Consider the following 14,725-nt stretch of genomic DNA (forward strand, 5'->3'; position numbering starts at 1 on the left):
GTCGCAAAGTCAAATTATGTAAATTGTAGTGTGACTGCTGAGGAAGCACTGAAGTGGCACCAGTGAAGAGCTTTCCCTCCAGATTAACTTGCTGCCAGAGCCTGGTTCCCCTCCCTGCCCACTGATGGCATTTTGTTTGAGGCTCACACTGTTCACACTTCGGTTCTTAATGTCTGTAAATACAAGCATTAAACCTGAGCAGATTGCTGCATGAGAACAGACAGAACTGCTGCACCAAATATACTTGCTTTGTTTGCAAGTAAATCATGGTAACAGGTCAGAAACATGTTTACTAATGACAAATCTCCTAATGGGACTTTTTGATAGAGCTCCATGACCGTGAGCACCTCCTTGAAGGACACGATGTGATGTGCACTCAGTTAGCAGGGGTTTGTCTTCACTTCAGCACAAGAAAGTTCAGGCAGCAGAGGACTGCCACAATATTTATGCAACTTGCAGCATAATCACACATTCATTAAACTGTCAGTCTAGAAATGAGCCAAAAATGATGCAAGTTCTTATTCAGATAATGCACATTAAACCAAAGAGCTACTCATCGCTGGAGAACTGAAAATTGTGAATTCCCAGAAATCACAGCACAGATCACTTTGCTTTTACCTGGGAACTTGCCTTCCAAATTTGTGCTGGGCTTTCTTCTACATGCAGCTTGTTTTCAGTCCAGCAATAGGAAATGCCAAAGAAGCACACTCAATTTCTCACAGAACTCAAAATACTCAAACAAGTACTTTTTATTTACTGTAGTCAGGCTGCTCAGGTGGAAGAAAAAATGCCAAACCAAGCACCAGATCCAAAATTAGCATTTTATTCAGAACGTTGGGGTCAGAGGTGTATCATTCACATTCTGGTATACAATACAGAGGCAAAGCTGTTCTCAGAAGTCTCTCCAGTTTGAAAGCTCCTTCCCCCCCTGAAAACATAATGTATATTTTCTCGTGCCACCAGTATCAGGCCAACTCCCCTCCCCCCACTTTTTTTGGTACAAATTATGTAAAACTTTTTGTGCTAAGAACTTTTCTCCCTCCCCAAACCAAAAAAATAATAAAAATAAAAATAAAAAAAATATTGAGTACTCTAACTACAGTTCAACAATTGAATCAATGTCACTTGTTTTCAACCTGTTTTGTAAATACTTTAACCATAAACGAAAGATATAAACATGCAAAAACCTGAATCCATAGTCCAAATAATACATACACGTGTTCTGAAGTTTCTGCACTTCTCCACAGACTATGCCAATAAAACATTATGTACACATACCATTTTTTACAGTGAAGTGGGAAAAAAATACTAGAAATTAAAAAAAAACCAAAAAAACCAACAAAAACCAAAATGTGTACATGGATTAAGACCAAAATGTGTCTAACATTCTAGCATAAGGAAAAAAAAAATCAATTCTGCTATAAACTGGTGATATGAAAACTCCCTTTATTTGCAACCAGCTGCATAATTTTTAGAATTTTAGTGAAAAAAGTCCCCTAACATCTAAAACTAGAAGTAATGTACATTGTTCCACCTCATGGTCCTCTCTCCCAGATAATAAAATTGTTCCATGAGGATTTTTTTGTTTATTTTTAATCTCCTTATTTTAATAAAAGCAATGCGATGTAACAAAAACATTGTGAAGTATATTGTTTCACCTTACTCCTCCCCACCCCAACATATTTTGTCTCTTTAATGAATCATTTCACAAATCAGTACCATTAAAGCCTTAAACATAAAACTAATTCCGATCTGAAAAAGGTACAAAAAGGCACATAAAATCCCAGTGCTTCTGTACTGTAAAATTCAAGTGTAACTGAGCTCAATATTTTTTTCCAAACAGCATTGGAACACTGATATTCCACGGAGCCCAAATTGGTTTGCAGCCTAAGCCAAAGCCTTCAGCAAGCACTTGTGCTAGTAGACTACAAAGTTAAAGCCTAGCTTCTGTATGCTTTTGGGGAATATCAGTTGAAATGTTTGTACTTGTCCACAACCAAAGTTCACTTTGAAGTTCAGTCATCACCTCCACCATACATATCAGCAAGTTTCTTGAAACGTGGGCCCCAGTCATTTAGGTAGTCATAGTCTTGCTCACCACCACTACTTGAGGAGTTAAGAGAGCTCAAGGATCCAGCAGTGGAGCCACTTCCTTCGTAGTCAAAGACTAAGAGGGAGTCATAAGGTGGGGCTGTAGGGTCATTGTCAGCTGCTTTAAGTCCCTGCAAGAAGGAGAGGGAGAAAAGAAGATAAAGTTCTGTATTTGAGAGTGAGACAAAAGCATATCCGGAGTATTTGCAGTGCAGTTATCTATCAAGCACCACTTGAGAAAACAAAATTCTTCCTCTCCTCCCATTCAGTACAAAACAGGATTTACATTTTTGTAACTCCCTTTAGAATGGCCAGGTTTCCAACATTGCAGCACTGAACATTTTGAATGCAGCTGCAATTGCAGCCCTAACAAAACCTTAAGAGAGAGTCATGGCACTGGGACTGAAGCTAGTAAATGAACAGTTTCAAAGATACACAGCTCACAACCTGTGGCATTGGACAATGTGGGAATGGTTAGACAGATGAAGAAGGAGAAACAAGCATGTTTGCAAAGATTCACTTCAACAGCCATCTCACATGGCCAATAGCATATCCACTGACTTTTCTGGCCTGCAGTCCATCTGCATGTGCCAAAATCCATATTTAGTTAGTCCTGTAAACTCATGTACCTCTGTAGGCTGCTGTGAGAAAAATATATGGTATGTTGTCTTAAGCCTTCTATGTTTTGCCACATCCACCCATGAAATCCACCTGCTCTTCAAAAAATACACACAGTGACATCAAAGCTGAATACAAGATGATGACTGTTTTTATTTCCTCATTTCAAAGTACTGAAGTTACCAACACATGAATAGTGGGCCATCAGCATTTTTACATTTTCAGTCTGTGGAGTTGAATAGACAAAATTAAAAGCAACACAAATTGAATTGGAGGAAATGCTGGGGAATTGAAGAGGAAAAGACAGGAAAGAACTACACTTCTTCCAGAACAAAGCCTCTGTTTTGTTACATAAGTCCAAACCTAAACACTTATATGAGTAACTAACTTTAGAATATGAGACAATTTCTCTGTGCTTATCTGAGGAAGATTTACAAGCTGAATATAAAAGCCTGAAGCCAAAAAACCCTCTTTACGATTTGTATTTTTTTAACCTCATAGTTTCATCCATGGGATTAATAACACTTTTTCAAGATCTTCCATTTTAAATAGGATCTTCTCTGGCAGCCACTGACAGGGGATAATGTATCTTCCAGAATTCCATAAGGCTGTGCTAGGATTTTAAATTGCTTGCTATTAATTTTTACCAGTGATATTTGTGCTGGTTTTAATTTTTAATGTTTATTTATTTAAAGAATGGCATTATTATACTCCTACTTATTTGAAGAAATGAGTGTGTCTCCTTTAAATTGTTTAATATATTCTGGTTTTAGAAAAGTATGTTTCACTCTCAAATGTTTTTGTCCAAATATGACAAAATGGAACAGAAGCTGATTTTTCTTCTACAAATATCTATTATGGAGTACATACATATTAAACCCATTAATTAAAGTATTTGGCATTGATAAGGTAGAAGTGAATCCTCGTTCTTTATTACCTATTTAAATAATTCAAAATTGTGCAAAATGTACCTAAAATGATTTCCAAATTAGTGGTGGAAAAGCCCAGCATATTTATCAAGCTAATGACCTCTAATCAAGAACAAATTTTGGCTTTGAAATGACCATTTCATGTGGTACAACAACATCAGGCAGGTTATTAATAGCCTGCATTAAAAGTGCAATTTTGAATTATGAGATAAGAATAACTGGTGATGCTTGTTATCTCTCTCTGGCATTTTCCAACCTGATGGCCTTAATAAGGAAAAAAGATGTGAGATTTTGAAAAGGCAACAGCAAGTGTTGGAAGACATCTCTTATCCAGCTTTCCAAGGGGCAAGTTCTAAGGCTTTCTCTTATTTTCTGCTGCTGAAGCACAAAGACAACTTTACTTCTTAGGCACTAACTGGCCTTGTGGTATTCAGATCTTTCCTTAAGCCTGCTTGGGGTGACAGACACACATGTGTTTGGAACACAGGCGAGAGAGAAGAAGAATAAATACCAGCTGAGGTTAAGGAGTGCTGAGGTACGAATGCCAAGTATCCATGTGTGAAAGTCATTTAGAAAGTCAGTTTGGAGACAAAATGTTATTTCCATGCAGTTCTGCCTACTAAGAGCCAGCCAACCATGGGATACCAATTTATTTAAAAAAATCAGTGAACAAAACATTTTCCCTACATCACTGCAAAAATTCTGATACCTATCAGTCATCCATGACAAGGCAGAAGGCAGCCTCTTTCCATCTGTTTTTCCAAAGGGGAAGTTGTAATTTTTTTTTCAATTTGCTGCTGCTATCATGATAGCATTTCAGAAAAGGAAACTGGTTTTGAGTTACTGACTTACAAGATAGGATCTCACTAACAAATTCACTTTCTCAAAGGTTGTGCTAGCAGTGTAATCCATTTCATTCAGAGAACGTAGCTATGGGTCATGTTTTGGAAGTATTGATTCAACTGCACAGCACAAGTTACACTGACATTTTCACCTATCTTCTGGTTCACAGTGTAATGACTGAACTTAGTGTCTAACTCTTCAAATGACAAGATTTCTGCTATATTTGTGTCACAAGTTACATACTAAAATGAGAAAGAAGTACTACAATATTTTCTTTTTCTCTCTGCTAAGCCAATTCTTTGAGCATACACAGTATGCTGCTGTGCTTTGCTGCTGGAGTCCACAGCATGCCAGACAGCCCCGGCAGTGCCATCAGCTCAGAAGCTCCCTTTGGTTTCAGCATTGCCACCTTCTTTCTTTTATTATGCTGTCCCTTTCAGTGGGTGGAGGTGGTGTGGATACACAGCCTGCTGCATCTGCACAACTGGAAGGACAACAAATGGCTGCCAGGAGTGGCTTCTACTGATTTTGCTGACAAGGCATTCACTGTCAGTCACTTCTGTACTTGGTTTAGAGTGTCCTGATCTGAAAACCTGAAGTTTTCATTAGAGTGAAAAGCTCATTCAACAACAGAATTTCTGGGGCACATCCTCAGGAGGACGGGGACCTGTTGGGACAGTGAATTGTCACATTTCTTTGCATGTGCTACACCACTAGTGTACAACAAGCAGTCACAGAAGAGCCACAGCAATAGAGAGGCCAGCTTAAGACTTTGGACAGACTCACTTTTTTTCCTTTTCCTCTTTTATACATAGTAGAGCTTTCACTAAGGTGGTGATAAGGGACAGAACTAGAGAAATTACAGTGCCTTGGCTGAGGAACAACAGTAAACTTGTCTTAATACAGGCAGCATTCTCCATTTCTCTCAAGTTAAAGTGAAGCAACCCTCTCAAATCCTGAACTAACATGGAACATTACAAAATCTAATGCTTCTATTTTCATTAATCGTACTACTTAATCGGATTCATCAGACTTTTGATGAGAAGGAAAGGAAGAGCAGAGGCCTTCAGGGAAATACAAAAAAAAATTGGTTTCTATTTGGAACCATTGAGGGAGTCCATTCTGCATGGAGGGGCACTGCATCAATAACCATTTACTAAGAATGAATTGAGGGTCCTCCATATCCCCATGGGATGAGACCTTTAGTTTGCAATTTAAATTTAGTTTGCCTCAGGCTATGTCCTCTATTGATTATAAATATATTCTTTGCCACAAACTCTCCACCACAATATAACTTGCTTGAGATTTCTAGGGATAATATAGGTGGGCCTTTGAAAATAGGATTAACAAAACTACTTCCAGCAGGTCTAATTTATACTGTCCGGCCAATCCTGACTATTCTAAGTGTTAATTATGCTCCACACTCTGCAGGTTAGGCTTTGAAAGGCTCAAAATAGAAAGCAAAGTCTACAGAGAATTCTTAATAACACATGACTTATTCCACTGACTTGTTTGTACACTGGACTGGAACAAAAGGAGGTTTTTCTCGTCCCCTCTTAAATTACAGATTCATCTATGCATTGAAACAGACAAAACAAGTAAGTCCCTGAGGTCATTTAGCTTATGCCTGCAAAGCCTATTTTTTCCACATACCTCTGGAACCTTCCTATTTTAGACAGTTCATAGCTCTGTACATGTTATCTCAACTTTGTGTTATAAAAATGCACGACTTTTTATTGTAATTTTAACTTGTTTTTCAACTGAGAAGTCATCAGAACACTACAAAATACTCTTACATATGTCTCATTGAGTTACGTAGGTTTAATACAAGGGATGACAGGTAGAAAATAATATACCAGAAGAAAGAGAGTACTGCTAAAAGGAAAAAACCTAAATGGCCCACTAGATCTTTTTTTTGCTTTTTGTTTCCATGACTCTGTAAGGAAAATAAGAAGAAAACCCCCACGCTTGCTTGGAAATGGGAGCTAAGCCTTCCAGTATCTGAAATAATTTTTTTGTCAAAAGCTAAAGTAATTCAGAACCTAATCTGAACAGTGTGTCTGAGGTGTTGGTGAGCATTCAATAGATTAAATGAATTCCCACATGTGGACCAGCATCCCAAAAGACCACACTGACCTACATCTCCTGGAATAGGGTGAAGTCCTCCAAAAGATTGGACTGATCTCCAAAAGTATTGCATCTTTTCAAACTAAAGGGCTAACGCAGACTTTGCTACTGAAATGTTGACAATTCAAAAGCAGCCTCTCCCTCCTCAGCTAGGGACTGGGTTAGTTTGGCGGATGGTTTGGGTTAGAGATGCCCAAGGGAAGAATTACATCTAATAATATTGAAGTTGGATGCAGAGAGATATGAACTTTGCTCTTTCTTATCTTGCTATGTTGTTTCCACAGCTCAGCTTATCTTCTGTAGGAACTGCCTTAAGAAATGTCTGGTGCAGGCTTTACTCAAGATATTTTTTCAATTTACCTCAAGTAAAACTGGGAGAAACTTACCAAGTTTCTTCGGTTTAATCATACCAGGACTGCAGGTGCAATATTCTGGAGAGTCTGAAAACCTGTGCAGCCTGAACATTTATGCTGTAGGATACTGATAATTTTGAAATTTAACTGTAACTTCTTCTATGAAAGACAGACCAATTTCCCCCCCAAACCCAGCAGACAATTTATTATCACATCTGTCATGGGAAATTTTTTACAGAAAACACAAATTAAGATGACACTATTTTAGGGAAATAAAATGCCCATTTTGCTCAGTCTTCTGGGAAAACAAAGCATGGACAATCTTTGGGTGGCTACTGTCTGCTAGAGAGAGAGTTAGGTGGAATGCCCCACAGTAAAAAAATACATTTTTGTAAAATCCTAGAGAAAAAAATTCTTATGAGGGAGATAAGCTAAATATATGACAGTTAAAGCATAAAAACTACCTCACACAGTTGCTTTCAATCAGAGGATATAATTAATTCTGAGCCAACCTGCAGACAAGAAAATTGCTGTGTTTTCTTTAACTTCATATATATTTCCATACATTTTCTTAATGACATAAATGACATTATTTTACTGTGTATTAATAGCTGGAAGACACTTTCTTTTTTGGTGGATGGCAAGGGGAAGCATAAAGGGATTGATATAATACAATAGACAAGCAGGAAGAAAATTACTCCATGCTTGTCTGTAGTGCAATATAAACGTACAGGTTAAATCAAGACAGCAAATACTGTTTCTTCAGCCCCATCTGTACACACTGATGCTCTATCATCTTCCAGAGTGATAACCTACTGAAAAATAATATTGCAAGAACAGCTTGCTAAGTCATTAAAAACCTGTAGAAGGCTGAACAACATCTGGCCTTCCAGCAGAATCAGACCCATTCCCTGCCTTTGCTCCGTAACAGAGCCTCCCAGCTGCTTTGAGAACAACAAAAACCAGGGCTCTTCACTACTGCCTGTCAGGTGGGCATTGTCTGGTCACAGCTGTGTGGGAACAGGGTGGGAATCTTCAATTGTTTGGAAACACAAGGAAGTTCTTGTGTGTACACTAGCTTGGCCAACAATATGGGCCTTTTAGTGTCCCACGTCTCCACTATTTTCCAGAAGCCAATTATAACTGTAATATTTACTGTAATATTTAGAAGTGTAAGGCAAGCAAAAACTGGAGTCTCTTAAAATACAACGTCTTACAGAAATATTCGTACATTTCCTGCTAGTCTTCTCCCCTCTAAGTTTTTTGACAATTGTATCACTGTACACCTTTAAAGGGGTAAATTCAATTTTCTGCAGATTTCTAACAGGAAAGACCTTAGTATATTAGCATGACTTTTCTTCAAGGCAAACAAGAATAAAGACGTTTGCAGGAACTGTTCTGCAATACTCTGCAATATGTGTCCAGCTCCAGCTGACAAGGAAGATATGGGAAAACCAGAGAAAATTATTAACTACTACAATTTAGTACAGAATAAAGTAAAAATAGTAGTAAATCCTGGATTAGCTTTTTTTTTTCTATAACCAGCAAACACAAGAAACACATTCTATCCTAAGTACCACAACACCAATGATTTAAGAGTGACCAGTCATAGAAATAATGAGTATAATTTCTTTCAGAGCTATCAGTACTCTGGTATAGTCTGAATCTCAATTACATTTATTAGATTGAAGAATCAAAGATAATGCAAAATCTTTGAAAGCTCTATGACAAGACAAGTATTAGAAGCACTTACATAACATTTAATTTAGCTGCCCTGCTCCCTAATCGTATTTGATGGAATTCTTTTGGTCTTATTGAAGGTACTGAAGTTCCACTATTATCTGGATTCAAAGGGTAATGTATGAGGAGAATCAAAATGAACTTCTTCCATTATTAAATTACTGTGAATTAATAAATGAATTTAGGCTACACTACAATTTTGTTAGCCTGTTTATTACTTGCAACCCATTGCATAATCCTGCTTGGAGTTATTGTGGTTGCTGCTGATAACGTACTATGAATGCAATTAATATGAGTGCATAGAAGTTAATTGATATATCTTGCTTTTCTGTTTGAATGAGTTAATTAAATTTGTCTACACTTTAAAAGACCATATTTATTTATGTATAGTGAGACAATTTTAATTGTCTAAGGAAGTTGTAAAAAGTTATTATGTTCTAACATAACAGCTACTTATGCAGAGTAGAATAAACAAAATATAAAAGATTATCAGATGTTAGGAGGAAATCTTTTTCCGCTTCTTTACCTCATTAATGAAGTCCCCAATGTCCCCAGGATGAGGAGCAGCTGATCTGACTGGATACTGAGGTTCTGCAAGGATTGGCCTTTCATCAAGACGCCTGATTCCAACAGGTTTGATGGCATCTGGTTCCAGAGTGTCAGGCTGCTGGAGCTGGCTCAAGTCATAATCCTGCAAAATATGAAGCAGACACAGTACGTTAGCAGAATTTCAAACAATATCTGTCGGGGGAAACATGAGAAGGAAAAAAAGGAAAATGCAAAGTAACATTTCACCAGAAGTCCTGCTTTTAGGATTGTAATGCGTACTAAGAATAAGTCAATAACGCTGTTATTTGCATACCAACAGGATATTATTTGATTTATACTCCCTGAATCTCCTGGTTTGATTCTATTCCATCAGATTTGTAGAGCTTCTTGTAAGTTTTCCCTTGAGAAGCAGGGATTTGAGTAGTACTATTAAGGGACTAAACACTTTACCTAGTAATGATGATTTACAGCACAGAGCAAAGATGCCAAATCCAACTCTTATTTTTCTAAGAAAACAAATACCATACATTCTGACAAAAAAAAAGCAAGCACAGTGTTCTGCAGTATTTTCTAATACCTTCAAAGAATGAATTTAAGACTCCTTGCTGATTTTATGTGGCTTCCATAATATGAAAGTCAAAGGGGGGAAAATGTCATAAGAAGTACAAAGCTTCTCAGATTTGACCTTAATTCTAAGCACTTTCTAGAGATTACTCATGAATCTGTTCATTAAGTACTTGATGCTGCAGTTTCAAACTCTGGCAGCCTGATGAAGTTAGCATAGCAGTATGAATTCCAATAAGCAGTATGTATGTATGTGAAAAATTTAATTAGATCAATGTTTATGCATTAAACATAGATATGCTTGAATTCTCTTTACACAGTGTGATGCATTTCATCATTGTCATTCTCCTCACTATTGCAATGTCTAGAAGAAAGTCATGCTGTAGGATGCCTTTACACAGGGCCCTGGTGAGAATGCACAATTAAGAACTAGACTTCACGGCTTAAACAAAAGCCATTAAGGAACTATCAGCAAATGGGGGCTCATGCCAGTTCTACTGTATGCCACATACCCTGCCCCACAAATAATCCAAGCAGTTATAAACATACTAAATAAGCTCTTCTATCCATCAAAAATACCAGTTTTTCAACAGTGCTGTTCTGATAAAAATCTTATTTATAATCTCAACTTGCTGGAAGTTGTCTGTTCAGACTATTTTTTATTAGTTCCTTACCAGCTCCTAAGGGAAGGAGTGCAAGTTTTTATGGCTGCTGTTATCTCATGGGATGTATGTAGATCCTTTCTGAGACTATGACCTCCTGTGACCCCAAACCCAGACTTTTCAACAGGAGAAGAATTCTTTTTGACAGCAGTGATGGTAGTTTGTGGGAGAACTGTAACTGATTATCAAATCCACTACACCTTCTGATTTGTTCCTTGGGTTCTCAGATGACTGCACACAAATATATAGTCAAAAAAGGTGGAACAGCTCCACTGAGATCTGAGAATGCAGTTTCATATGCCTTAATTAGATTACAAGTTCCTTGGGGCAGAGCTTTAACTCCTACCCTTCAGTACTTCATGTACCAAACAGAATAGTAAGTGATCTCCAGGAAGCAGTATGAATCAGAGAAAAGTAAACAGAACAGAACTTTTTATCCTTTCCCTTTTTATTACGTAAAATAAATCAAAATAGTTTAGAGACATGCTATCAGAAAATCCTATCAAACAGAGAAGAATGTACTTTTTAGAATTTAGAAATATGTAACATGAGTGCTTTTCATACCCACCCAAAAGATAAAGGTGGAAAACATCAACAGGGAGAAATGAAATATATGTGTATTTTTTTAAATCTAAGCATTTCATGGTGGAGGAATTCAAACTGGCAAGGCTAAATAACAATGTATAAAAACCAGAAGACCATCTCTCTTCATTTCAATTCTATAATTCTTTCCTCAGCCGCACACATTTGTATACAATTCTTTTACTTGTTAGTGTTAATACAGAAATATGAATCAATTTATCAGTCTATTATGTCCACATCTAAGGCATCCTTTTGTATGTATTTAATAGTTGGAGACATATGCAGACTCTAATAGCTAAGAACTCAGCAAAGATAGCCATCTGTGAGGCAACAGCAGTGCAGAATGTGTCCTTACGTGGAATCCCACTTTGGTTTTCTTTCCTAGGATAATTTATGACACTGTCATTTAGCCTTCTCTCGGAGGAAATTTATCTTGCAGGTCTAACAGTGTCTGGATGAGAAAAGAAGATCCATGGTATGTATTACCGCGGACTCTCAAACTCCTCCTATCAGTAAAATCAATACTAACTGCACACCAGTGGGGTATGGCCAGCTCATCCAGCACCTCCCAAACCGGCTGAGTGCCAAGCACCATGCAACCACTCCAGCTGTTTCAACATTCTGTCTAACGTCAACTCTACTCAATTATTGCAAAGTAAAAAAAGGAAAAATGTTTTAAAATGGCAGGTCATAAGCTGTATAGAGGTGCTGAGGTCCCATGTGCTAAGTGGGAAAGTGCTACTTTCAAAGACAGGAAAGTGGGAAAGCTTTTCACATACTACCTAAAGCTTCTGAATGGACGTAAAGGTTAGCCTCAAACAGAGTTTGTTAAGATAGTTAACTGTAGAAGTGACAGCTGAATGGAAAACTGGCCCATCAAAGAGAGAACAAAACATGATGCGATAGGTTGGGGACAGACATCTTTGGTCAGTATTCTGGGTGATCATTTTTACTCTTAATTTCAGGACCACAATTCTACAGTGTTTTGGTTTTGCTTCAGTCTTTTCCCATATAACCAGTTAATAGCTAAAATCTGCTTATGAATTATTGGCAGTTCATTGGGGAAGAAGTCTTGGCCCTCCAATGGAAATGTACTTCAGCAAGAGTTGTGACCATCTAATTCACATGGCTGCCAATTTTTGTCAGAGGTATTTATTGAGGTAGGGCTGCAATTCTAGAAAAAATTCCTTTCCTTCAGTTTGGACTTAAGCACACTCAAACAGATGCTTTATTCAAGTTTTCTCCTCCTCAAACTTCTGGACAACCGTATGATTGTTGATGAAAAAGAGACTCTACTTAGTTTTTCTCAATTGTAATATTGCTAAGACATAAAAGTTTGCTCCATTTGCAATTAGAAAAAACTCAAGCCTTTGGAAACCAGAAACTTGGACTAGTCTGATAGGCCAAACCTACTGTCAACAGGGAAACAGAAACCTCACATTCTACAATAGGGATGTAAGTGAAGCAAGCTGAGTGATTTTTTTGTTTTGTGCTTGTTTATGAAAGGAATTTATTATCACTGGAGAAACTATAGCTGCCTTTTTGATAACTGGTGGTTAAAGAGATGACTAACTTAATGTGCTAGAAGAGCATTTTATCAGAAGTTTCATCTTGTGAAATCAATCTCACTGCCCCCCTCAAACCCCACTAACCTCCTGTCCCCTCCAAGCTGATTGCAATATTGACATTATCACTTAGTTCTAACAGCGTTAAGAAAATTCTTCAACCATTATTAGTTCAAACCATACATTCCTGAAACTTGCAATCCCAATGAAGAGTGCTAAATGTCAGAACCAGGTAGCCAAGCCCTACAAATTACCAGAAATATATGCAGAAGGTTCTAAAACCCCCCAAAGCACTTATTTAAGAACATCTACACAGTAGTTCAAAGCACAGTTCAAATATCTCAACTTGGATAGATGAAACATGCAGAATAGAAGAAAAAGACATTTTACATCCTCCAATAATCACTGAAAAACAGGATAATGCAGCCTTCAAAAATCTCTACCCTAAACAACTTCCTCTTAGGCAAGGCAGCCATTCACTGAACAGCACCTAAGTAAAAGTCCCTCATAGAGCAGTGATCGGTTACAGTAGGAGACATTTTAAATATCTTTTAATTTTTTCATCCTCATTAGTTGTTCTGAATTAGAAGATTTACTTAAGTTCTTGGGAAAAACCCTAACAAAGTAAAAAATGTTTACAGTAATTGATAACTGCTTTATTTGAATATATCCTGGAGCATTATGATGCAGAACTGCAAACAACAGAATGAAATCACAATCAACTAAAACTATAAAATGCTATGCAGAGACAGGATGGACTTTTTTTGAGAAAGGAAAACTCAGAAAATATTTTAATACATTACATCTGAATTGAGCTTTCCACGACCACAACCTAGTGCCTGGAATGTGACTGACATTCATTAATGATTTATGACTCTGGCTTCTCTGCTGTCTCAGAGCTCTTGGTTTATTTCCTGGCTGTTCATGAGACTGTGTGATACACTCCTAGGGATGACTTGGGTTTTCACCTTCCACAGAATGAAAGCTTTGGCTAGGCATGAACATAGGACTGGACACACATGAATAATGTAACAAACCCACTATACCTGTTTCTCATTTTCAAGGGATGTACCCTTTGCAAAGAAATACGGAAGTTCAGCTCTACCCCCATACAAGAAATAATCAACTGAACTGCCACCAGATCACTTTGACTTAATTTGCTGGTGAGACCTGTAAGTGTCTTTCACTGAACACTATCAGCTGCAGTGGTTTAGGTGCATATAAAGCAAGAGTAGCAGAAATTTGAATTTTACCTGTTCCTTTTAGAGGATGGAGCCTTAGTATAAACTCAGGTTTTTTGTTTCCTGAAGAGAACAGAACTAATAATGACTCTGAAATACCCATGGATAAAACATGTGTTCCACCTTGACTTTTTGTTCCAAAGGCAATTACTGTTTACTCCAATAGAGAAATGGGATGAGGAAATAAGGAAAGAAGTATTTTACTTCTGCATGTTCCCACTGAAATCTTACAAAACCAAAAAAAACCCCAGAAAAAAAAGGCAGTGAAAACCAATCCTGCTATATATTCTACCCCCAAACCCAGCAAACATCACCCTAGAAACCTATCAGAAATTTTCAGTTAAAATATCGCCTGAGTTCAGAAAAATACTACAACGGCCCTAAATCTTACATTTCCTGAAATAATGAGATTTCAAAAAAAGCAAACATAGAGGACTGACTAGATGTAGACTGCAGGTGGGAGGATAGTTGAAATGACTACACCAACAGTTGCTCTTGGTTTGTCACTTGCTTTTAGATTACTTTCTGCCCTACCGCTTTTACCATTTGTTTTTATTATAGATGCATCTGGAGTACTACAAGTTAATAATTTTCAAGATAACAAAGAAGCCATCTTATCTTTTTCATAATAAAAAAGGTGAAAGTTAAGCTGCAGCTGCAGATACAATGCAGTAACAGGCAGTGGTTCTAGATATGATAAAATAAAACAAAACAATTTTGTAATGGAATTATGAGAACATTACTTTTCATATCATGAGATAAAGATTCAAAAAGGAATGACAGTAATTCCTCCACAGGAGCACTGTATGAGTCACTTACTCAAAAAAGTGAAGCTAATGTCTTAGTAAGCAAACACAGTCC

At 37.3% G+C, this 14,725-nt stretch overlaps 1 protein-coding gene across 2 annotated transcripts in view; it reads right to left on the reverse strand.

Moving 5' to 3' along the window:
* Positions 1–807: 807 nt before the first annotated feature.
* The window catches only part of CDH2 (cadherin 2), a 114,486-nt gene continuing 100,568 nt past the window's right edge, over positions 808–14,725 (reverse strand). For both annotated transcript variants that reach the window (XM_030266127.4, XM_030266128.4), the window contains 2 exons: positions 9,228–9,392; positions 808–2,222 (listed from right to left, as the gene is read on the reverse strand). In XM_030266127.4, coding sequence (XP_030121987.1) covers positions 2,016–2,222; positions 9,228–9,392 — 372 coding nt within the window. In that variant the 3' untranslated portion in view covers positions 808–2,015. The remainder of the gene's footprint in view (positions 2,223–9,227; positions 9,393–14,725) is intronic.

Source organism: Taeniopygia guttata, chromosome 2 (genome assembly GCF_048771995.1).
Source record: "Taeniopygia guttata chromosome 2, bTaeGut7.mat, whole genome shotgun sequence".
Classification (NCBI taxonomy): domain Eukaryota; kingdom Metazoa; phylum Chordata; class Aves; order Passeriformes; family Estrildidae; genus Taeniopygia; species Taeniopygia guttata.